General features: G+C 47.1%; 1 protein-coding gene across 7 annotated transcripts in view; it reads left to right on the top strand.

The window, feature by feature from the left end:
* Window positions 1-238: 238 nt before the first annotated feature.
* STAB1 (stabilin 1) overlaps window positions 239-23,148 on the top strand; it is a 40,479-nt gene continuing 17,569 nt past the window's right edge. For 4 of the 7 annotated variants that reach the window (XR_014934890.1, XR_014934891.1, XM_032447301.2 and 1 more), the window contains exons 1-28: window positions 1,181-1,531; window positions 5,472-5,608; window positions 6,529-6,644; window positions 7,183-7,268; window positions 8,273-8,342; window positions 9,035-9,130; window positions 9,436-9,552; window positions 9,866-10,062; window positions 10,263-10,396; window positions 11,777-11,904; window positions 12,467-12,558; window positions 12,902-13,024; window positions 14,291-14,437; window positions 14,837-14,899; window positions 15,098-15,211; window positions 15,591-15,644; window positions 16,156-16,236; window positions 16,479-16,637; window positions 17,082-17,144; window positions 17,481-17,582; window positions 18,589-18,675; window positions 19,096-19,207; window positions 19,684-19,867; window positions 20,051-20,144; window positions 21,032-21,190; window positions 21,418-21,513; window positions 21,894-21,989; window positions 22,559-22,606. Coding sequence is in view for 5 of the 7 variants with exons in the window: in XM_032447301.2 (XP_032303192.2) it covers window positions 1,451-1,531; window positions 5,472-5,608; window positions 6,529-6,644; window positions 7,183-7,268; window positions 8,273-8,342; window positions 9,035-9,130; window positions 9,436-9,552; window positions 9,866-10,062; window positions 10,263-10,396; window positions 11,777-11,904; window positions 12,467-12,558; window positions 12,902-13,024; window positions 14,291-14,437; window positions 14,837-14,899; window positions 15,098-15,211; window positions 15,591-15,644; window positions 16,156-16,236; window positions 16,479-16,637; window positions 17,082-17,144; window positions 17,481-17,582; window positions 18,589-18,675; window positions 19,096-19,207; window positions 19,684-19,867; window positions 20,051-20,144; window positions 21,032-21,190; window positions 21,418-21,513; window positions 21,894-21,989; window positions 22,559-22,606 (3,036 nt within the window). In the remaining 2 variants the exon portion in view is untranslated. Of the gene's footprint in view, window positions 374-1,180; window positions 1,532-5,471; window positions 5,609-6,528; window positions 6,645-7,182; window positions 7,269-8,272; window positions 8,343-9,034; window positions 9,131-9,435; window positions 9,553-9,865; window positions 10,063-10,262; window positions 10,397-11,776; window positions 11,905-12,466; window positions 12,559-12,901; window positions 13,025-14,290; window positions 14,438-14,836; window positions 14,900-15,097; window positions 15,212-15,590; window positions 15,645-16,155; window positions 16,237-16,478; window positions 16,638-17,081; window positions 17,145-17,480; window positions 17,583-18,588; window positions 18,676-19,095; window positions 19,208-19,683; window positions 19,868-20,050; window positions 20,145-21,031; window positions 21,191-21,417; window positions 21,514-21,892; window positions 21,990-22,558; window positions 22,607-23,148 lie in introns of those variants that run through there. The other 3 variants (XM_032447300.2, XM_085517190.1, XM_085517192.1) reach the window with 3 other exon arrangements.

The raw sequence follows: 23,148 nt of genomic DNA, 5'->3' as shown, positions 1-23,148 counted from the left end.
CCATCTACAAGGGTATCTCAGCTGGTGGCTGGACTGGCTGATCCTACAGGTCTTTTCCAACTTTGGGGATTCTACAAACTGCCCCATTGCGATGCTGATATCCCAGCAGAACAGGCATGCATTGCATTGTCTCCTCATTTCGCTGCTCCATGGGGTACAGAACAGTTTCTGGGCACCTGGCCTTGCCCGGAGCAGCGTTGTGCTGGGCTGTCCCCTCGTGGGACAAGTGGGCTGAGCCATCAGGCTGGGTTGTGGGCTGGTACATCTGCCTCATCGGCTCCCTGCTAGCTCAGGCTATAGAACCTGCTTTCTTCTCATCGTGTTGGCTGCTCTGTAGGATGGGGGAAGGCATAAAGGCCAAGTAACAGCACTAGTAAGTACAGCACCTCTTACATCCATTCTATCTTAGCATGCATGTCTGTGTCTGCACAGGGGATGAGAAAATATGAATGTTCTCAATCTAAATGCAGGAGTCGCTTCCCATCCTGGTTTCATTCTGCACTTTCCTGTACTATTCATGGCTCAAAACCAAAGGATTCCTCATTGCTCAGGGGGATTTGCTACAGGAGAAGCAATCCTTAGGCTGCTCCGTACAGTGGGAAACAAAGGCCGCATAAAGTCAGTTTTCAGTCTGCAGTTGTTTGTGATATTCAATAGGAGGAATTCCATGTCAGGCAGCTCCTCGGGTAGTGTGTATTTTTTTAACCACCTTTAGGAATTTTCATCCTTGGGTGCATCGAGGTGTCAGCAGAGACTCTGGGGGATCGTATATTCTGCCACTGTTGGCAGAGCACCTACAAAATGCAGTGTTGGTCTCGATGAGTAACTGAAATACTTTAAATGAGCAGCGCCCGCTGCACAAAGTGTTTTGCTGGTTGGTGGGATGTGCTTCCATTACTGCTCTGAAGTGCATCTCACACCTGCATCGCTTCATTCACACCCACACTGGGGCAGGCAGTCACTGGCTGCACTGCTGGGCAGGTTCTGGGTGAGCTGATCTCGCTGGTAAAGTGAAATTGCTGCACCCTCATGTGAATTTGGGGGATCCAAATCTGCCCTTTGGATTTGCCTTCAGCGAAGCACACAGTTAACCTCTTTTCATTCCAATTAGTTGAAAACTAAGGATTTCCTTCCTTCTGTTTTGAACTGATATGTAAGAGGAAATCCGTCGTCGTTCCTGTTTTGAGTAAAGCTTTTAGTGAGGAGCTCTGCTTGTGCGTTTAGAAAGAGAACAGAAAGTAAAAGGCTGCTCTGATTGAGGGGTGGCGGCAGAAGGACTCGATCCACGTTCAAAGGCTGCGCAGCCAAGGAGCACCGTGCAAGGATGGTCTCGCGCTGCTCACTGCTGACCTGTGCTTTGCCTTGGGTCTGATTCCTAGCAGGTCTTATCTTACAGAGACTGCAGCCTCTACCAGCACAGCTGTGTGGGAAGGGTCCTGCCTGTAGGAGAATGAAAATGCGTCCTCCTGGGCTGCTGCTTTTCTTCTTAGCAGCGTGCTTCACTCCCACGGCCGACTGCGAGACCGCCCGGGTAAGTGTGCCAGCTGTAGTCTAAGTGCTCCTCAAACAGCCCTTCATTTATGTACATTTGTGTGCTACAGAATGGTCCGCTCCAACCTCTGTTTTTCACGTGCCTTTTGCTGGGTGCAGAGCAGCATATGCAGAATGGACCTTTCAGCCCATGAAATACATTCTTTGCTCTGGGGTGGGTGTGGGTCGCCTAAAGGGCAGAGCCAAATTTGAGGCTGAAGCCAGTTGCTTGAATTTGTGATCAGGTTCGGTTTGTGTTTATGGTCAGCACTGAACGCAATGTTAGTGATAGAAAATCATTGGGGATCTTCTGCTGCTATTTTCTGTACCTCGGGTGTCTCTCAGCTCAGGTCCCTGCACGTCCCTGGAGGGTTTTCTAAATCGCTTCCAAAAATCTCATGAACTCTTGATGCGCCGCAGGGAGAATCCATTAGTTCCAGGTACATTTCCTCACACTTCCCCAGGGAGGAATACCACGTACTTTCAATGGGAAGATTTCCTTCAATTCTTCTACCTCCACTCTTGTGTTTAGCACTTAGAAGAGTGTAGGATGCCTTTGTGTGTCTACCGTCTTGGTTCTGCAGCTGATCCCCCTTTCTGTTGGCTAGAATTCACTCTGGTGTTGTATTTGTGCCACCTGCTGCTCCAACCCTTGTCTTTTCTGCTGCTGAAGGAATGAACTGGCCTACAAAGTCCGAAGCCGTGTGAGGCATTTGGAAATCCTCTTCCTTGGGCATCTGAGCTGTGGGAGGATTCCCTTGTGTTGAATGGCACAGAGTTCTGAGGGGAGTGGGCAGATGTGCTAAAATGATTCTGAGTCTGGAAGCCCCAACCTGAGAAAGGCCAGAGAGCTGGAAAGATTCTTCAGTGTCAGAAATTTAGGTAGAAGCTTCTGTTTATTTATATGGCATTTTCATAGGCTATACAAGGCTAATTTGAGGGGCGTACACAGCTAATAAGCATTTAAATAAGGTAAGAACCTTGGGAACCTTTTGGACTTGCAGGATATTTATGGGGACTTGAGCACAAATATGGTTTGAAGAGAGAGAGAGAAGAGAGGTTTTGTGGCAGCTGGTTTCCAGTGATGTTAGATGTGTCTCAGGGCTCTGATTGATGGCGTGGATCTGTTAGCTCGATTTGGGATTTGGTGCAGAAGGTGCAGCAGGTGTGAGAACATGCAGAGTTTCTCTGCAGGGAGGTCAGTGCAGGTGATACTGGAGGAAGAACAGAAGGAGCAGAGGAGGGAGAGAAGGGCTCTTTGTCTTAAATGTCTGAGCTGCGCTGCTCATCCTCATCCTGAGAAGCATCTTTCTTGGGCAAACACGAAGTGTTGTTATGTCCAGCAGTTGCTGGTCTGCTTGGCTGCAGTGTTCCTGAGAACTTCTTGTATGGCAGTAGTGACTCAAATGTCTGCAGCTTTGTTTTGTAAAGGGCAAAAGCACTGGAAACTTGGTGATTCATTAGATAATGGCTGTTTCCAGAACTGGCTCCCAGGATTGTTGGAGCCCAACACTGAAGTCCAAATATGTTTTTCTTTCTTCCCTGGAGTTTTGTCTTGCAGAAGGGTTTGAGTTATGGTTTGGGAGGATGTGATAAAGCAAGAAAATGGAGGGAATAAAGCTGGCCCTTAAAACAGCCCCCAGCTTATTCTCTTGAAACTGAACACAATAAACACAAGCACCTGGAAATGTAGAAGAGAGGAGTGTGGGAAGCACTGCAGCACCCAGAAGCTCAGAAGTGTCTCAGCAAAGCAGAGGGAGCCGTGGCTGCTCATGCATGTGAGTGGGTGAAGCGAGAAAGAACCACCCTGCCCTGGCAGGATGTTCGCAGTGTGAGCAGAGGTTCCCTGGCCCTGAATTTCTTTTGGCTGCAGCTCTAAAAGCCTCCTTTATTTTCGGAGCTGTTTGAGAACACCAGCCGTCCTGTTTGCTTTGCACCCAAACCAAGGTGCAGTTCAGGCTCACAGCATCTGAGGGGAGCAGAGCCTGCTCTCACCTCACCCCCTTCCCCTGGCACAGCCACCAGGGACCTCACGGATCCTCTGTGCTATGGGCAGCCGTGCTGTGATGCACAGGCAGACTCTCCTCCTGCTGCTTCATCCCCAGCGATTCCAGCCTTATGTGGAGTGGTCACAGATAAGGCCAGAGGAGCAGCACGGCTCTTTTCTACAAGGCTGTGCCCCAGCAGCACTGTGGCTCCAGCTGTGTTCTGCCTCTCGTCCTCTTCAAAGCCTGAGCATCCAAACCATTGCTTTCATGTTCCTCGATTCTCTCTTCTGCTTTCCAAACAAATCACTCCAGAAAATGACAACTTCATCACTTCTGTCACTCAAATAAGAAGAGACTTTTTTTTTTTCCATTTTCCACGCTGCTCTTTTCTTCCTCTTTCCTCCTGCTGGTCACTGCTGACATGAGCACATTTCCTTCCAAAAAGGGGAAGGTCTGACTGGAAAGCTGCCTAAGCTTCACCGAGTGTCCCAGGAATTTGGGATCGGGAGATTCCACGGCTACTGCCTTGTCTTTGTTTTGTTCTGAAAATGAATTGCAAACACTTACAGGTGCCATCAGGGAGGAGGTGCTCCTCTCACAGCATCCTTCTCTGTTTAGAAATGGGGTGCACAATGGTGGACAGAAGAAAAACTGGACAAGATGTGGCAAAAAACACACGTAGAGTTGGTGAAGCTTTGGGTCACAGGGCACGGGGAGGAGTATCTGGAGGATCTCAGACTGTTTTCAAGCTATTTATAATGCAGGGAAGGGAGTCCTTCTGGAGGAGGTGGATATTAAGGTGCCCCAGATGCACAACTAGAAATGAATATCCCTGTGAGGGACCATCACAGGCACAAGAGCTGGTTGGTTTGTGGGGAGCATCTTTGCATGGATGGCTGCAGGTAACTCCAGGAAGGCAGGGAAAGGTCAGCAGCTCCAGGCAGAGGGAATTTGTGTGAGTCAGGGAACTGTTCTGTGGATGTGTCCCTGCGGAGCTGGGACCGCAGGGTTATCTCTCAGGAGGTTTTCCTGACAGGGTCTGCTGGCTGTCAGCTGGGAGGGCCTTCCTGGGCTGCTGATAAGGTGGGAATGGGAAGCTGTGGACTTCCTCCTTTGTCCTGAGGCAAACATATGCACTTGGGCTTACTCGGGTTCAAAGGAAGCAGAGCTGGGCTGAGGTTGCTGGTGGGAATCCAAAGCAGGGTGTTCTGGGCAACAGGAGAGCTGCTGCACTGACGGTGTTGTTCAGGACTGGCTTCATAAGAGCACCCCGGGTAGTGATCTCCTCCAGAATCTGATCTAATGCTTTTATTTCTAGAAGTGCGGTGTCCATAGAGGTACAACTGAGGAGAGCTGTGGGTTTTTTTCCAGCTGGTGACCTTTTGGGACACACACAACTCCTGCCTCCCAGCTTTTCCCTGCCATCATCAGCGGGGAACTTTTCCTCTTTTTAGAATGAGCAAAGAGGTCTCTTGTGCAGTCACTTGGCTCAAGTTGTTTAGGGATACAAGGAGAGTCATCTGTGAGCTTCGGTGACAAGCTGGCATGCAATGGTGCCTGCTCTCTCTGAGGCTGCATCTTTCTCATCTGCTCTGGCTGCATTTCTTTTGGAGAGGCAGAGCTGGTGGGTACAAGGGTATGGAAAAGCCCTGAGAGGATGCCTGAGCCCCTAAGGAGAGGTTGTTCAGCTCAGGTGGAGGTACTTGTGCTGAATTTATCACCAGCCATATTTATTATCCAAGTCTCCTCCCTGATCCTCTTGCCTTTGTGAGGTCCTTCCCACAGGCTCAAAGCATCACAGACCATCCCTCTGCTCACTGCCCTCCCCATTGGTGGTTGCAGAAAGAAGGATGCAGTGATGACAAAGATAATAATAGTTGGAAAAATGAAAACTGCCCAGTTTCAAACTTATTCCATTTTTGTTCTCTCTTTTTTTTTTTCCTTTTTTTTAAGTTAAAATCAATGAAATGCAACGTCAAGATGACATTTACCTCAAGCACAGCATGTACATCTTGTGCTGTGGTGCCAAGGATGTCCTGTCCCAAAGGCTGGGTGAGGGCCACCCAAGGACTTGGAGTGAGGGGCTGCAGGTAAGAAGGTTTTGTTTTATGACCCCTGCTATGCAAGGGGTAACAGTGATGTGTATGGTTTTTGAGCTCTAACGATCCAAGCAGTTTTGATTTCAGATGCACAAAATCGATTTATGGCCCCTATTGTTGCTTTTTTCTCCTTGCAAATCCCAGGGACTTCTTCATGGTCTAAGGTCTTGTTCTTGCCTTCCTTGCTCTTATTCTGTTGTGTGTTTCTATAGTTTGACTCTAGTAGGAAAAGGGTGAAGGAAAACTGAACTTATCCATAAGTTTTTAGACAATGAGACACTATAGATTATTGTTTGCACATCTATTCAGTAGTGAATGTAATGCAATATATAGCTCCATTGTCCACTGTTCTCTGTGATTCACTATTCTGTAGAAACACTTTAAAAATAACTGTAGTATTTGTGCAGTAGCTACAGACTAATACAGGAGTCAGACAGAATCCAAAGCCAATTCCAAGTTCCTTTTGGGGAAGGATGTTGTGCCAACAATAAAACAAAGTGTGAGAATAGCCCGAGTGCAGGCAGCTTTACTGAGTGTTATTGGTTTTGGCAGGGGAGGGGGGGGCTCATTTTAGCTGTAGAGTCAAAAGTCACCCTGGAGAGCCTTGCTCTGTCTCTGTGCCATCGAACCATTCAGCATCTGCAGTTTCTGTCTGGGTACCCTCAGAATTCCCCGGTCCTGTCTCACACCCACCCCTGGCAGAATCTTACAGCCAGTCTTTGGAGTCCAGGTCAACAGGCAGCCCCAGGGAAGGTGTAACCGGAGGGGAAGTTCCGTGTGCATGTACTGGGGCAGGGAAAAGTTCTCTTCCGTTCAGAGTTAGTGCACAGCAATGTGCTTGCTTAGAAACCCTCCATAAGTGTGTGGGGTGTTTGTGTGGTAATCAGGAACCTTGGATTGTTCTTTTTAAGGTATACCATCAAGTTAGGAGAAAATACCCTCTCCCAGGCGGGGTGTTATCACATCTGTAAGAAGGAAATTGAGGAGAAAAGGTGCTGCCCAGGATTTTGGGGTACAGAGTGTTACGGTAAGTTCTTTGTCTGTTGGCAATACTTCCAGCTGCTCAGTAAGTCAAAAAGAGTTTCAACAGGAGGCGTTAAATATGCCTCGAGTTGGTTAGTCCTCATGATTCCCGCTGCTGCTTTCTAAGCACTCACGTGGTCTCCATTATCTGTCTCGGAGGTTTAAAAGATAATGCTGAAGCAATTTCTTTGCTTCACATGGATTGCATCCGCTTCCATTTAGCACGTAACATAACCCCTCTTGTTGGAACTTCCTTTTGTCTCTTCTTTAAAAAGATTGCTTTGGAAAGGGATGTTTTTGTTCCTCTTTAAGAAAGTTTCCAAAGGAAGAGGAAGATGCTTCTCTCTGGTGTCCCTCTGGTCTGGAGTTCTTGTGCCATATGCGCATTAGTCCAACCCAAGGTGCAAATAGCCCTTATAGGACTTTGCTGGTTAAGAAGCCATTGTGCTTTGGCACAGCTGGAACGCCGAGGCAGAAGGGATAAAACCTGGGATGCAGTTTAGGCTTTTCAATCTAACTTTATCTGTCCTCTTGCCTGCTAGAATGTCCAGGAGGCTCTGAAAATCCCTGCAGTGGTCATGGGGTGTGCTTGGATGGCATACAGAGAAATGGAACCTGCATCTGCCGGGTCAGTGAATGGGCTGTTCTGAGGGGTTTGTCCCATTTGAGGGAGCGGGGGCTGTCTGTGCTGCAGCCTGTGATGAAGGCCAGACTTCTGCTTGGAGGGCTGGTTGCAGATTCTTTATTCCAGCATCAGTGTCTGTGGAGGACCAGCGAGGTCTGCAGCAGCACTAGGGTGCTGTTAGAGGTTATGGCATTGGAAAGGATCTCTAGGAAGAAATTAAGAAAGAACTGCATGAATTTAACCCTCTGATCTGTTGAAATAATCAGTGTCTGCCTGTGGCTGCCAGAAGCCCTGAAATCCTCTTGATGAGCCATACAGTAACCAGAGCAGGGAGATAACGCTTCCCAAGGCTGCATTGCACCTTGGTGGGCAGGTCCTCCCCCTCTCCAGATAATCAAGAAAGACTAAAAAGAAAGGGCTGGTTGTGGGTTTTTTTCCATTTTTTCCCATTACAGTTCTAGTCTTCATACAACAGAAGCATGAACAACTGCTGTACACGTGAATGATACAAAGCAGTGTTTCTAAAATTACTGGCTGGACAGACTTGAAACTTCCCCCTTTTACAGCACCCTTAATTAATGGCACTGTGAAAGAACAAGCAGAAATCCTACCTCTCAAGCCCCACTTTGAGAAAAGCTGATTTTGGATTTCTGTGTCAATTCTAATACATAGTTAAGGTCCTCAGGCCCTATGAAATCAATGCGTAATGTCCCGTGAGCATCAGTGAATTCCTTTTCCAGAGGGATATCACACACCCGCTGATGTGTTCTTGTCTATGACCTGGAGATTGTTTCCTTGGAGCCCATCTGAGTTCTGCTGGCATTTTGCTCACCCTCTGGCTGTGGGTTTACCCCTCTGTGTGGGGCTGGTGGCACCCACTCCAGCACTGCAGGGCTTTGGCTGCCAGAGGACAGCGGAATTACAGAGATAATTTGAGCTACAGCAACGTTTGCAGCAATGCAGTGGTGTAGAAAAATCACATCTGACACATTATGGGCCCCTTCTAGGAGCAGTACAGTGGTTTTGCCTGCCAGGACTGTCGAGATGGAAACCGTTTTGGCCCGGACTGCCAGTCAGGTAAGGAAGACTGAAACCTGCACAGAAACACCTGAGAGCAAGTAAAGGGGAAGCTGAGTGAGGGGGGGTGCAGGCAGGGAGGAGGGGATGCCGGCTGGCAGTGTTGGATAACAGGTGTCCTGGCGTTTTGTCTTTCTGCCCTTCATGCTGTCCTGTTACATAAATGATTCTCAGCATTTCATTCAGATTAGTCCATTCTTCCTATTGCAAAGCCTCTCTCCCATTACCAGGACTATCCCAGTTTCCCCACATCCCATGTGCCATGGAGCAACCCGGGCTCCTTTCCCAGCTGTTCTCAAATTCCTGTCACTGCTCCAATATTCTCTCCATTCATATTGCTGCCCATACAAATAAATACAGACAATACTGCTACTCACATACATCATTTTGAATCACTCTATGATCAGGGCAGCCTTCCATCTCCTGTTTCCCTTGTATCCACACAGATGACATGGGTGTGATCCCAATGCTTGCACTCACAGTGTCCCCAGTGCTTGGATCTCACATATAGCAGATCTTCTTAATACTGCCTCCTTCCACACTGGCATGGCATCACTTCTGAAATGAGCTATACTTGCTGTGGATAAGTGGTGGGGTATCAGGGCGCCAATGTCCAGGGCAGGTAGGCAGTGTGAGCCTGGAGCCCTTCATGCTGCCTTGAAGCTGAAGGCCAGGTTTGCTTGGACTTTCAGTGTGTGACTGTGTGCACGGGGAATGCAACAGCGAGGTCACTGAGAGCAGAAGCTGCACTTGCTATGGAGGCTACACCGGCCCCAGATGTGACCAAGGTAAATGCACCGTGAGCTGAAGAGGGGCTGTTAGAGGGAACTGTGAGATGGGCCTGGATGCCCCTGTCCCAGGAGGAGAGGGGGTTTCTCTGGAAACTTGGTATCTCACCCCTTCCCTCCAAGCCCTGTGGGACCCCACTGCCCGAGCTGCAAGTCTGTCACTGCTTATAGCCCCTGGTTTTCATGCCAGCTTGGGCCTGTGGAAGCAACGTTTGCTTTCATTTCCATGCATTTTGTAAGGTAAGTTGTGTCTCCCAGCAATGCCCTGCCTGCTCCAAGGGAAACTCTTTGCTGTGTGATTCCAGAGATCCCCCTCTGCAGAGGTGTGAGGTGTGAGGCCAACAGTGAATGTGTGGTCAAGGACGGGACTGCGATGTGTAACTGCAAGCTGGGCTACAGGAAAAGTGGCAGCGTGTGTGTAGGTGAGAGACATAATAGGTCCTCTGCCTCCTTCTCCGGCATATGTGATCGCCATGAATACAGTGACTACTGCAGAAGTGTAATAGCCTGGTTTTTAGGAATCCTGTAAGAGCAATAGCTCTCTTTTCACCTGCTTTTTGCAGTTCTTGCTGACCAAACTCTGCTTTCAGATATCATCAGACACAATGAAATTCGGGAGTAAATCCAGGCATCTTCCTTCTGTCACTTGTATTTGTTTAGTTGTGTGGAGTGAAGTATGTGTTCTATATTGAAAACAGGAATGTAGATGCTCTCACACCTCTCGTCTCTTTCCAGCTCAGGATCCCTGCACCTCTTCTCCATGCTCCCCCTTTGCTGTGTGCAAGTTTCTTGGACCGAGAAAGTATGAATGTACGTGCAAAGAAGGATATCAAGGAGATGGGAGGGTTTGCCAGCCCATAAACCTCTGTGTTGACAACAATGGAGGCTGCCCAGAAAACACAACGAATTGTATTTACAAAGGCCCAGGAGAGGTAAGAGTGATAACAGTGTGTCAGCAACCTGCTGAGGGTGGACGTGTGGGAGCCCTCCCAATGATCTCACCACTGTGTGAGCTCAGATCTGCCCTCCTCCCCTTCCATGTTGCAGTCAGACCACTTTTTTGGTGGCAGGGTCTGCAGGGTGAAATACCATGATCTGTAATCTCTGTAATCAGTTCTTTGTCTTCCGTTAGGCATCTTGTGTTTGCAAGCCTGGCATGATGGCACGGCCTCCTTCACTGGAATGTTCCTCATTTGCCAATGACTGCCAGACGTATTTTTGTGATTTCTCCTCCAAGTGTGAAATCAATTCCCATGGAAATCCCAGGTACGCCAGTTCCAGGATTGCTTTTAAAGCTCATTCTGCAGCTAGAATGGAAATCCAGTGCAGATTTTGAAGGAACAGAGATTGAAATGAGAAGCAAGAAGTGGAGCTGCAGAATGACAGAAGAGAGGGAAGAAACACCAGATCTCATTTATTACTCCCAAGCACAATGTTTAGAAATGTTTAGCCCTGCAGATGAGAAATGCTGCCAGACGTAGGACTGTTTCTTGGCCTGCCAGGCACCAGAGAAAGCTTCTCTGGGGATACGGAGTTACCAAGAAAAGCTGGAGCTTCTCTGAGAGGCTGAAGATGGGAAGAACATTGCCATCTCCTTGGTGGTTCTTCAGTGCTGCTCATGCACTTAACCTGCCTGGAATGGGCTCCCCAGGGATGTGGTTGAGCCACCATCCCTGGATGTGTTTAAAAACCATTTGGATGTGGGCCATGATTGAGCGGGGGGCTTTTAGTTAGGGCAGGATGGTCAGGCTGTGGTTGGACTCGATGGTCTTTAAGGTCTTTTCCAACCTGAGCGATTCTATGATTGTGTGAACATCAGCCTGCTCGCTGTGTGCTCCGGGCAGCGCTGAAACGCTGTGGCTTTCCACTCTGACAGGGGCTCCCAAAGAGCAGAACTGTGTGTCCTGCACAGCCCCTGACTTCAGCTGGAACTCAGCCCTCAGCGGCCAGAGTGGTGTCAGACCTGCCCTGCAGCACACGGCCTCGTGTCCACAAACCAGAGAGCAGAGCTGGTGCTCGAAAAAGCCCAAGCAGGAAAAAATGTCAATTACTGGGCAGCGATCTCAAGTAGTCTCTGAGCAATGACCTTCTGGTGCGTGAATCAGGACGGAGGTTTTCACATGTAGATAAACTGTTCTGCAGAAGTCATTAGAGCATTTAAAGCCTTCCTGAATTCCAGAGCACCCTGAAGCTAAAGCAACCTGAAGCTACGCGGTTTGATGGGGCCAGCATTTCCCACTGACGCTCAGGGGTCGTGTAAGAGCTGTTCACAAGATTTTCACTTACATTTGTGGGGTTTGTGAGTTACTGCACATTTACAGATGCTGTAGTGACTGACACTGGCTTAATAACAAGTTAGAAAGGCATTAATAAATACACAGTGGCTGTCTGTACCCCAGACACTAAAGCAGGCTGCTCTTATGTTGATTGTATCTGAGAAAGAATCTTCATCTTTGGTTAGGGGCTCCAGAGGCATGCATCTGATTTCACATCCCTTAGATGAGGCAGCAATTACTAAGCTCTGAGGTTCACCTTTAAGCAGCAATTACTCTTCCAGATGCAGATGCTGCTGTTCTCCTACTCACGTTTGTCAGAATTGGTGTGAGAACTTCGTAATGTTTAGTTACCTTTCCTTCTTGACTCCAGCTGCGTGTGTAAAGAAGGGGAGATTGGAGATGGGAGAAGCTGCTACAAAGACCTCATGAGTGAGATAAACAAGCATAACTCTCGTGGAACGTTCAGTAGGAAATTAAATGTCGCCAGGAAGATGTTTGGTAAGTGCCTTTTGAGTTTGTTTGGGGAATTAAGCCAAGGGGGCAAAGCGTGTCAGCAAGAGGCTGAAAGCCTCTCATCGTAATACAGCTGTGACAGTGCGTGCCCACAGCCTGCAAAATTAAACGCATCACATCTCAGAACTCACATTACCAGCACTGAACTGAGGAGGCAGCTGCAAGGAATGCGGTGGATGTGTCGGTTATTTGACAGCCCTGGTGAAAAGGGCACCACATCCACAGAAGGAGGAAACCTTGCTGTGGGGTGTGAGCCAAGCCTGATCCCTCAAACCACCACCCGGCCTCCACCCGCACTGCCTGCACTTGGCAATCCCTGTTATATACGAGTGCTGCCAACACTCATTTCTGAGTGTATTTTCCACACCAATCTGCAATATGGGCAGCTGCACTATGAGCTCTGGGCTCCCAACTCCAGCACAGAGGGACCTGATACCAAATGACCTTTGTTGATAGGGACTTTGTTGATGAGCCACTGACAACAGAATGAAGATGGACAATTGTGGGTCACTTCCAAGTAACTTTGCTGTGTTATCACTCTTTACAGCTTTTGGTTGTTCGGTGTTGCTGACCAAATACGGGCCTTTCACTGTCTTCGTACCTTCCCTGCTTCCAATTAATGATAAAATGGAATTAAACGTAAGTTTGCTTGCTTTTAGCAAAGGTTTGGCACCTTAAGATTTCTTTCTGCCTGAGTTCTGCAGCCTGTAAAAATTGATGACAAATGGTTAAGAGGAGCACTCCCTTGTGAGGACCACTTGTTGCCTTGTTAACTGCAGTCTCACAGAGGATGTCACATCCCTGGCAGTACTTTTAAAACCACAGCGCTTCTCCAGTGAAGCAAAATGAAGAGAGAAGCTCAGCATTATATGCAAAGCTTTTTTTTTTTTTTTTTTTTGGTTATAGCAAAGTTAGAGTTCTTTAATTAAATGGTGTTTTTGGAAGAGCATATCATTTCTCTGTGTGCTCTCTACTCCCACAGGGTACTACTGCTGCGGATTTGTGCAGGATGCACATTGTTCCCGGCCTGCATTTGATAGAAGACATGGTTAAAGCCAAGACTATGTGGACCTTGTCAGGACATCGGCTGACATTCAGCAACCAGGTAAAGAACTCCTGAACTGAAGCCCAGGACTGCTGTTTTCATGTAGCACTGACCGGAGTTTGGGCACATTGTTTCATCACTGTGCTTTCTTAGCAAGAAAAGCTTTTCTCTGTTCAGCACATCTGTGAGCATAACAGTGTTTCATTTCCACTCCTCACAGGGAATAATAAGGTTTTGCTGCCATATTCTGCAGCAAAGTCACCCTTTGGGCTAAATGCTTCTCCTTGGAGCTCATGTTCCCAAACACAGCTACATGCTGAGTCTCTCCTCTTCCCGTTACCCTGTTGGTTCCTTTTCAGCTGACTCATGTTTTCCAGCACCCACTGTTCTCTCTCCGTCCTGCACGTTTCCAGTATGCTCACTCACAGCTGGCCAAGGGAGAGCCGGACATTTCCTCTCTGAGGATCCAACCTTGGCCTTGAGTTCTGGGTTGTACTGCATGCACCCTGCCTGCACCAACAGTACAAAGCGCTGTTTGGAGCTGGGGCATCTGAACAGGACTTATCAATGGGCCTTACACATTTCTTTCCTGTTTGTTTACTCAGGAATCTTTTGATCCGGGAAGCCTTTGTTTCAGCCAGACTTCCCAGAGATGTGAGCTGAAGTGCAGGGCAGGGAGGAGCAGTTCAGGAAGAGCACAGAGAAGCTGTGCATGCCTGTACCCAGGCTGCGGCTGCAGCACCAGTACCTTGGGGCTCACTTCAAAGGTGCACCTCTCGTGTGCCTCTGTACACCCACCTTCAGTGCATGATTGTGTACAGTATGGAAGGACAAATGCGTACCTTATAATTTGGAGAGCCTGACTGGGCTTTGTTATGGAACACCCTGTTGCATTAGGAGCTGATAAAAGCTTCAGACAGAGCTGTAGTTTCAGGACTGCCTCCCAGTGCTGTGCTTGGGTGCCCAGGAGGCAGCTTGTCTTTCTCCTGGTGCTTGGCAGCTCAGTGCAGCAGGTTGCTGGTCGAGGCACCCTGCCATGTTCCACAGCTGGGAACGATCGTTCAAGCTCACACAAACCTAAATCTGGAGATGACTGTCTCTGATTAGGTCTCCTTTCCCTGATAAGGTTTCAGAATGCTCCAGGATGAACATACTGCCCACACTCATGTAGGGGGGAGATGTTTGTTCTGCACTGAGGGCATCCCTTACATTTACTTTTTACAGAGTAAACCCAGTTGTGTCTTCACCTCGCTAACCCAATGGTTATGTAGATCTGTTGTGATCCCATGAATGTATACATGAAAATAACCTTGTGATGTTACCCAGGCGTACACCAAGTCATTTCGGTACCAAGATGCGCCAGGGGAACTGTACAATATTCTGCAGCCGGATCTCCCAGCAGCCAATGGTATCATACATATTGTTGACACCCTAAGGAAAAAAAGTAACACTGGCAACATTGGAAACCCCCAGGTATGCAGACATTTCTACTTCTGGTTTATGGTTTGGTAGAATAAATACTTAAAAAATATCCATTTCCATGGTTGAGATCCTTAAATCTGAAAGGCATTTTTAAAAGAAAAAGGCTGTTAATTTGCTTTCAGCTCCAGATAAACACACCTTTAAAAGTAGCTAACAACACTGCACAAGGCAGATCCAGTCCTTGCAGTGATGCTTTCACAGTGCCTGGATAAGCAGTTCTTATTTCATGAGTAAGGTCTCTCCTTTCATAGCAAATAAATGCATTAATATTTCCTGTTGGGAGGGCATTATCATTTTCTGCATACCTCAGGTATAGTGATTGCCATGCCTTTGAAAGAGCAAATACATTGTAATAAGAATGTTTTTCTTTCTCTTTGTATCTTCTTGCAGAAAACCATTGGGGAGATCCTTGCTTCCATGGAGATATTCAGCCGATTTGAAACTATCCTGGAGGTAAACATGTTTTGTGTCAGCCCCAGCCTGTTTCTATGGCATTTACATCTGCTAGATGACAAACCTTGCCACTTGTCCCTACTGGCCTTTCAGTCTCTACACCTGATGGGTTGCTTAGAGTTTCCTCTCCCTTTCTGATGGATCTCCCTTGCTAACTCATGCTGTGTCCATTGATTAAATCTTTTATTGTTTTTGCAGAACTGTGGCCTGCCAGCAATACTGGACGGGCCAGGCCCCTTTACTGTGTTTGTACCCAGCAATGATGGTGTGGATAAGTTAAGAGATGGAAGGCTCATCTATCTGTTCACAGAGGTGAGGGCTCATAATCCTCTAACACATCTTGAACTAGATGTATTGCAGTGGGCTGTGCTGGCATAGCTTGTGCAAGGGGTCTGGTCACTGCTGCAAGTTGTCTTTCCTGGAGCTGGTTAACCCACGTCTCTCTTTCTGCAAGGCTTTGGTAGACAACTGAATGCTGGTGGAACCTGCAATGAGATTTAGCCAGATTGTTTAATTAATTGAGGTTTGGGGTTTTCTTCCCCCCTTTGTGTAGGGGAACAAGAAGGAATTTATTTTCCAAGTGAAGTTGCTGCTGTAGTACATTGGCATTGTCAGTCGTTTGTTAACATGACAATGCTCACTCCTGAGCACTGAAGGGCTGCCCAGTTATTATGCTCTCTTCTTTCCATAGGGCATAAATAAGCTCCAGGAACTGGTGAAGCACCATATCTACGCTTCAGCAGCGGTAAGGCAGGCAGCAAAGCGCTGTTTTTCTTGCGGTTGATGACAACAACTTGGCAACGAGCTGAACTACTTATTTTAATCACTTGTTGGACACAAAAGTTGTGATTATGGCAGTTCTTAGAATTTCTGTCAAATCCTTACATTCAAGTTTCTCTGTGCAGTAGCTGCAGTTTATGTTTCCTCTGCCTTTAGAAATAAGCTTTTTTATTAGAACAGAATGAAGTATCTACTATGCTTCTGGCTAAGTTTTACTTGTTCATTCATTATGTACTGGAAAATGCCCTGTACCACCTATATCAACAGGAGACACTATTAATAGGAACTTGATTTCAGATGTGCTGGACACAGGGAATGTGTGCACAGCAATTGTGTGTGTTTGAGATATTTCATTATATGGAAACTGTGAAGTCTGAATCCCCTTTAGAAGTATTTGCAAGTGGAGAAAATTGTGAAAGAACTCAGTATGCTGTACTAAAATGGCTCTGCTTATTCCCTCCGCGGCATTTTTTCAGGTAACTGTGGAGAAACTGATAGTGATGCCACACATCGTTACTATGGCTAACCAGATACTATCTATCAACATCAGCTCGGATGTAAGTATGGACCAAAACTCACTCAGCAAAACCTCCTGTTCTCAGAAAAAAGTCTGGATAAGGTTCTAAATAGTGAGTTTTCAGCCAATCTCCATTTACTCCTATGCTTTAAAAATAGACTTAAATGGGGCCACTGAATTATTTTTCCTTCTTGTCCAACTTGTGTGCAGTTGCATTTGATGTTGCATATTATCTTTCCTGCATTGGTCTTGTGTAGATAAGTTATTTGTGTTGCCAAATAGGGAAGAATTCTGATGGATGACTCACAGATCCCCCTAAACATGAGAAACATTGTGGCATCAAATGGTATTATTCATACAGTGGACGGCATCTTCATCCCTCCTTCAATAATTCCCATTTTGCCTCACAGATGCAATGAAGAACAACACAAAATTGTGACCGTAAGTCAACTTGGCCCATTCTCATCTTAGCCATAAATTACATCTGGGCAATGGCGATTTGTCCTGCTTTGTTAGCAATTGGCTGTTTTCTTTTAGTCATTCTTTCCTTGCTCTCATCCTACCTTTGCTTCAGAAAGATGTTTGCCTTTTCATATAGGCCTTGCATTCTCTTCTTCACACTAGAGTTACTAATTCAGCTGAGAATGCTGAAAGACTCACAGGATGGAGACAGAGTCTATCCTGAAGTCAGATGCAAACATCTCATAACTATAGATTTAAGCAATAAATTTACCCTGTTTCAGAGTGTGGAAACTCCCTCCTAAGAATGCTTCTGACACATGTGATGTTTTGGATACTCAGTGGAACAGTAGCTCAGTGTCATTCTTGGCATGGGGAAGGGATTCACTGGGAAGATGAAGTTTTCCGCTCTTCTTTTCTTAACAGGGCTCATGTGTGGATTGTGAGGCCCTCAACAGCAGTGTTTGCCCACCTGGCAGCAGAGAAATGGTGATTATTTCTGGGTATTTCTGTCATTTCTTCTCTATTTCTCCCCCACTTCCTCCTCTCTCTTTCTCCCCCAGCTCCTTCCCCCACCCTTTCCCCCTGCTTGTGCCCCCTCCTTTATCACAGATACTATTGTTAGAACAGAAGGGCAGTGAGAGGAAGCCCTCACTGCCTCCTTCCAAACTGGGCGTGCTGTGCTGGGATGGTGTTCACCTTGGCTCCTTTGTGAACTTCCTTAGCTCAGGGTCAGATGCAGTTGCTCTCTGCAGCAAGAAGAGCAGAGAGGAAGGTTCCCAAGCGGATGTAACCAGGCAGCACTGACTTGATTTGTTTCTACAGGAACTAACACCATTCCCTAAAGAATGTGTCTACGTCCATGATCCACAAGGACTGAATGTCTTGAAGAGGGGATGTGCCCGGTACTGCAATCAGACCATTGTGGTGAGTGTGATGGAAGGCTGTACCCCTTGAAAGGAGCTTAGCTTTGCTTTGCCTGATCCACGGAGAAGAAGTCCAACTCCTTGAGTTGAGCCAGGGTGGGGTGGGAGCCAAGGGCAGGTTGTCCCATGCAAAGGTCTGTCCCCAGGCCCAGCAGGTGGGCTGGCTGCACACCCTCCTTTGGAAGGTGAGGAGCAAAACGCAGCACTAGTCTGCTATGAATGTCACAAAACAGCTCAGTTCAGCTCCAGTACATTAAATAAATATGACAAAGCACACCAGTTTCAACCAGCCAAGCTAGAAGGAGCCACAGGACAAATGATGCAGTGTTCTCTGCATGCCCTGTTTTTACCATGTCTCCCAGAGGAAGCAGAGCATAGTGAAAGTGCCATAAGCTGTGAAGTGATTGCATCCTGTTTATGAAGCACTGTCAGATGCATCAGAAAAGTGGCTCTTGTAGAGTTTACAGACCTCATATTTGACTGCAACTCTCAAGCTGTCCCAGTGCCAACTGTACAGATTTGAGGGTGTCTCATTAAACAGCAGACGGATGTTTGTCTTGGGATTCCTCTTTTGTTGGTCACTGTGACAAGGTTTGCAATCCAGGACTGCTGCCTCCCTCCAAAAGAAGTACTGAGTGATGATAAACAAGGAGCAAGTGGGACAATATTAGTGGTGAAGTACAGAGAAAGGTTGGCATAAAAAAGCCATAAAAATAAAACAAACCCAAACAAAAAGTACTGGTTTATTGTGAAAAGAATTGGCTGCAATCAGAAAGAGATGTATCTTTGGAAAACACTTTCAGAATTAAAGCTAAATTTGATGTTTGAACTTGATGATCTAATTATGGGTGTTCTTAGAAACACAGATTACAAATGAGACAGCCTATTTCAATATAGCCCATGATCACAGGAAGGAGGACCTGGATTTGAGGACTGTGAGAGCAGGACAACCCCAGGCAATAGATTCTATGTCTCTCAATGCTTTAAGGATTTTGCTTTTGTCTCAGAAACCTGGGTGCTGCGAAGGATTCTTTGGTCCAGACTGCACGCCGTGCCCAGGGGGATACACCAACCCATGCTATGGCCGGGGAAATGTAAGTATGAAAGATCCTGCTGTGCTGCAATGAGAAGTTGAGTCAGGGTGGTTAGAGAGAGTAGTTTGTTTATTTCCTCTGGAGTGGCAATGCAGGGTGATTTTCCTTATGGTAACAGTTGTTCTGGGTAAGCGTAATTCTGGATTGGTGCTCCAGGCCAAAGCCCAAAGCATTGGCCACGGAACATCCGAGGCGGATGGCAGGTACTCATCAGTGGGCATTAGCCCTTCAGCTCTGATATGAATCATGCTGTGGCTTTTGCAGCAGCACTGACTAAGTGGGATTCTGTACTTCTACCACCACTCTTCAAAGTGCTGTTTTTTACTGCAGCTGTCAAAAGTGCCTTTGATAAACATCAGTACCTGGGCTTTGCCTTCGTTTGCTCAGTTTCTGTATCTTCTGCATTTTGTTTCTTTCCAGTGCAGTGATGGCATAGATGGGAATGGCAACTGCCAGTGTTTTGAAGGTTTCAAAGGAATAGCCTGCCACATCTGTTCAAACCCAAACAAACATGGCGAGAACTGCGATGAAGGTTGGTCATTCTGAGAGAGATGAGAGGAAAATGTGGGGCAAAGGTAGAGAGCAGGTTTTTGTGTATTCAGGGTTCTGTGAAAGAAGTGATGGAAATGTCATTGCAAGTATCCTGTCAAACAGCAGTAGAGAAAGAATGGCTAATATGACAGTGCTAATACAGGTCTTGGAAACTGGACAAATGTAAAAAAGAAAAGACATTTTCCTGTCCCAGTTAATAAGGACCTTGTGTTTGATGGTCTAAGGTTGAGCCTGTCTTTAGAAGCGCGTATTCCTCTTGGACCCAAGCAGTCCCAGGTTCCGTTCCCTTGCTGTTTTGATGGATGCCTCTTAGCTGGCACCTGTCTGTTAAGAACAGGGATAATCATTTGATGTTGCAAAGGATTGTGAAGGAAAGATGAGAATCTACCATACGCCATTGGTGTGGTGGCTTCGGGACCTTTGACAGTTACTGATCTTTCTCCATATCCCTGACAGACTGTGGCTGTGTCCATGGTGTGTGTGACAACAGGCCTGGCAGTGGGGGTGTGTGTCAATCCTGGTCCTGCAAGGAAGGCTATACTGGGAAATTCTGTGACAAGACCTCCAAGAACTGTGGCCCGAGTGGGCTGTCCCAGTACTGCCACCAGAACGCTGTCTGCAGCCTCAATGACACAGCAAGGTCAGTCTGTCTGACACACACATTCGGGTGTTCATGTTGTCTCTGTACAGACATATACTGTATAGACATGTATGTTCTGTTGCACAGCTCAAGTGATGCAGTCAACCTGCATCAGTAGAGATTAGGCTCTTGCTTGCGAGGCTCAAACTGTTGTTTTGCTCACTGCTGTCGTATATTTTTAAGGTGTATCTGCATGGATGGATATGAAGGTGATGGGTTTTCCTGCCAGCCCATTGATCTGTGCAGCCAGCCAGAACGAGGAGGCTGTTCTCCGAATGTGAGTGGGGTTGGACTATTAGAATGTGCAGAAAGTCACTGTGCACTGTGCACTGAACAGTCAGAGCAGGGATCCAGGACGCTCTGATTTGTTGGGTGCTGCTCTTGTGCCTGTCTTTCCTTATCTGTAAGGTGGGGCATAATAGCAGCTACCACAAGACAGTCATTGTAAGAAGGTCAGTCATTTGTTTGGTGGCCAAATGCAACACCCCAGGGAGGAGTTGGCTGGTTGTCCACATGTTTTGGCAGCCACAGAGATAAGCTGCACAGGTTTTTGTTTTGTTTTCCCTTTCTCCCAGTGCTCTCTCAGTATGTGTTCACTCAATAGCTTGGCTGTGAGTTCCAGCTCCTATTTCTCTAACCTCCAAAGCTGTCTAATCATCCTTAGTAAAGAGCTGTGGTTTTGCACAATGGAAACAACCACCAAATGGTCAGATTGTATTGTGATTTCGATCCCTCAGTAAGAGGAATGCATAGAAGGAAATGGGATAGCACTGGGTACACAGTAAATCTTTGCAGATAAGAGAGCTGCAGTCATTGTCGCCTCCATGTCCGGGCAGAAAATTGGGCTCCTCCTCTTCAGGAAATATTCTTTCTGTAACGGAAGAACCTTATGGGGTGGCAGGGAATGCCCCAGGAGTTCTGAGCCACCTTAAACACAAGTGTCCAGCTTTCTGAAAACATAGGATGTGTCCAGGATCACCATGATGGTATCCTCTAGGCCATTTCTGGATAAGATGCTTCCAGCCCCCATCCCCAGTGCTGCAATCAGAGCTGATCATGCAGAAACTCTCCTTAGTCTGATGGAGGAGATTTGTCTCTGCATTTGCACAGCACTCCTTCCTCTCCTCTGCTGAGTATAATGCTTTTCTCTCCCTTCTCCTGCAGGCCCTGTGCACCAGCACTGGCCCTGGCAATGCCACCTGCCAGTGCAACATGGGATGGACTGGAGATGGGAAGGCCTGTGTGGCTATAGACAACTGCATGCAGGAGAGCAGAGGGAACTGTCACATCAATGCTGACTGCATTTATATCGGCCCTGGTCAGGTATGGGCTGTGCTAAGCAGGCTGATGGTGGATGTATGTTTCCTAAGCTGCCCTGTGGGATTGCTGAATGAAGGTAGAAACTGGGCTGGCCAGCAGCAAAACCTGCTTATTTGTGCGGGGCACTGGTACTTGCAAAAATCAATTAAGAATAGATACTGCTGCCTAATAACTATTTTGGGTTGCAAATGTAGATGCTCTCGTAGATCTGAAATGTCTCTTTCCTGCAGAGTAAGTGTGTCTGCAAGAGAGGTTATGCTGGCGATGGCCACAACTGCGATGCAATCAACCCGTGCCTCATGGACAACGGTGGCTGCCATGACATGGTGAGTAGCTGAAGAGGTGAGCATGGCAGTGAAGGTTCCTCTGTTACCTGTCACAGCTGTTTCCAGCCACAGCATCCAGAGTATTGCAGGAGTTGATGTTATATCACCCTGCTGGCACGCCTCTGAGGTGTTATAAAGATTGAATCTCTGATCTGCCTAAGGAGATCCTCTGATTTTTGTGAGTTCACGTAACCCAAAGCAATCAACTAAGCCTTGATGCATAAGGTATAAACTCAGTGGCATGTAAAGGCAACAGGAGGAAAATGTTTGTGTGTGCTCCTTTAGCCCAGGTGTGGGAGGCCAGTGTTTGATTCCTAGGTCAGTATAACGCTGCATAACCTATGTTTGCTCTCCAGTTTCTCCTTCTGTTGTGTTTGCAGGCCATGTGTGTACCCCTTGGAGGAGGGGAGAGGTCCTGTGCCTGCCCTGAAGGCTATGTTGGAGATGGCATGATATGCTATGGGGATGTTCTGAAAGTGAGTAAAGAAGAAATATCAGAGGTCTTTTTGAGGTTGGTGAGAAACAGCCCTCCTCCCCTCCCCCTTTTCCTTTCTCTGTTACCTGAGCTGACTTCTCCCAGCACCAGACAGTGCAGTTCATTTTTGCCCAAGACCACAGGGATGCCGGTGGTACCAAGGCCAATGTGTTCAACAAATCACTGGCAGTACTTTCCAGGCTGTTTCACCCCTGTCTGTCCTGTGCAATGCTCTCTATTGGAAACTTTTTCAGGTCAGAGTTAAGTAGGCCCATTTTCTGCTATTAGAAATATCAAAGTCCATTGTGGATTCAATCCCTGTCCCTGATAAACAGCATCAATTGCAGACAACTTGAAAATAACTTACTTATTTAGGAATATATATTATTCAATGGTAGGATATACACATTTTTAATGGCTAGAGTTTGGCTTTATTTTACTGGTATGAGGTGGGAAAGGAATGCCAAAGTCACTACTGATGAATGGGCTCCTGTGCCCTGCCCTGGGACTCCCAGTGCTGCAGCTCTGGTGCTCGGTGGAGGTAACACTTCTGTTGTTTCTCTTTGGAAGGAGCTGGCCAGGAGTTCCCACTTTGCAGGCTTCTATGACTGGATTAAGGTAAGAACGGCCATGGGATGTCCACATGGGTAAGCTCTGTAGAAGTAAAGTCAGCGTGAACACTGCTGTTATAGGATGAGCAACTCCAGTTTTCCTTTCCAATAGAGAAAAACAAAACAACGGTGAAGGTGAAATTGTTACCGTGTAGCATGTAGAAAACATTGGATTTTATGATGGAACAAGGCTGTGGAAACACGCAGTGATGTGTGGCATCTCACTGAGCCTTTTGTTCAGCTGCATGTGCAGCTTTTGCTGGGGATAATTTCAGTCCCTCCTCTAAAAGCGATGCTCAGCGTTCAAAAAGAGTTTATGGATTTGACTGAAAGGATTTGAAAAGTAATTGAAATGTGCAAGTAGAGCTTAAAGCTGCAGATTTCTCCTCGGCAAACAGGTGTCTGGTGTTTTGGCTAAAGTACCATTTGATTGCCAGCAGCACTCGTACCACATGGCAGGAGAACCTGCTCTGCAAACACTGCATGCATCTTTCTGCACGTCCATCCCCCAGGACTGCCAAAGCAGGGTGGCTGTGGGTTATACTTGAT

This window comes from Coturnix japonica, chromosome 15 (genome assembly GCF_054131305.1).
Source record: "Coturnix japonica strain WE chromosome 15, WE-NBRP24, whole genome shotgun sequence".
NCBI classification, from domain to species: Eukaryota; Metazoa; Chordata; class Aves; order Galliformes; family Phasianidae; genus Coturnix; species Coturnix japonica.
Note: the sequence above shows the minus strand (reverse complement) of the source record. Positions and strands in the feature narration are given on the sequence as shown.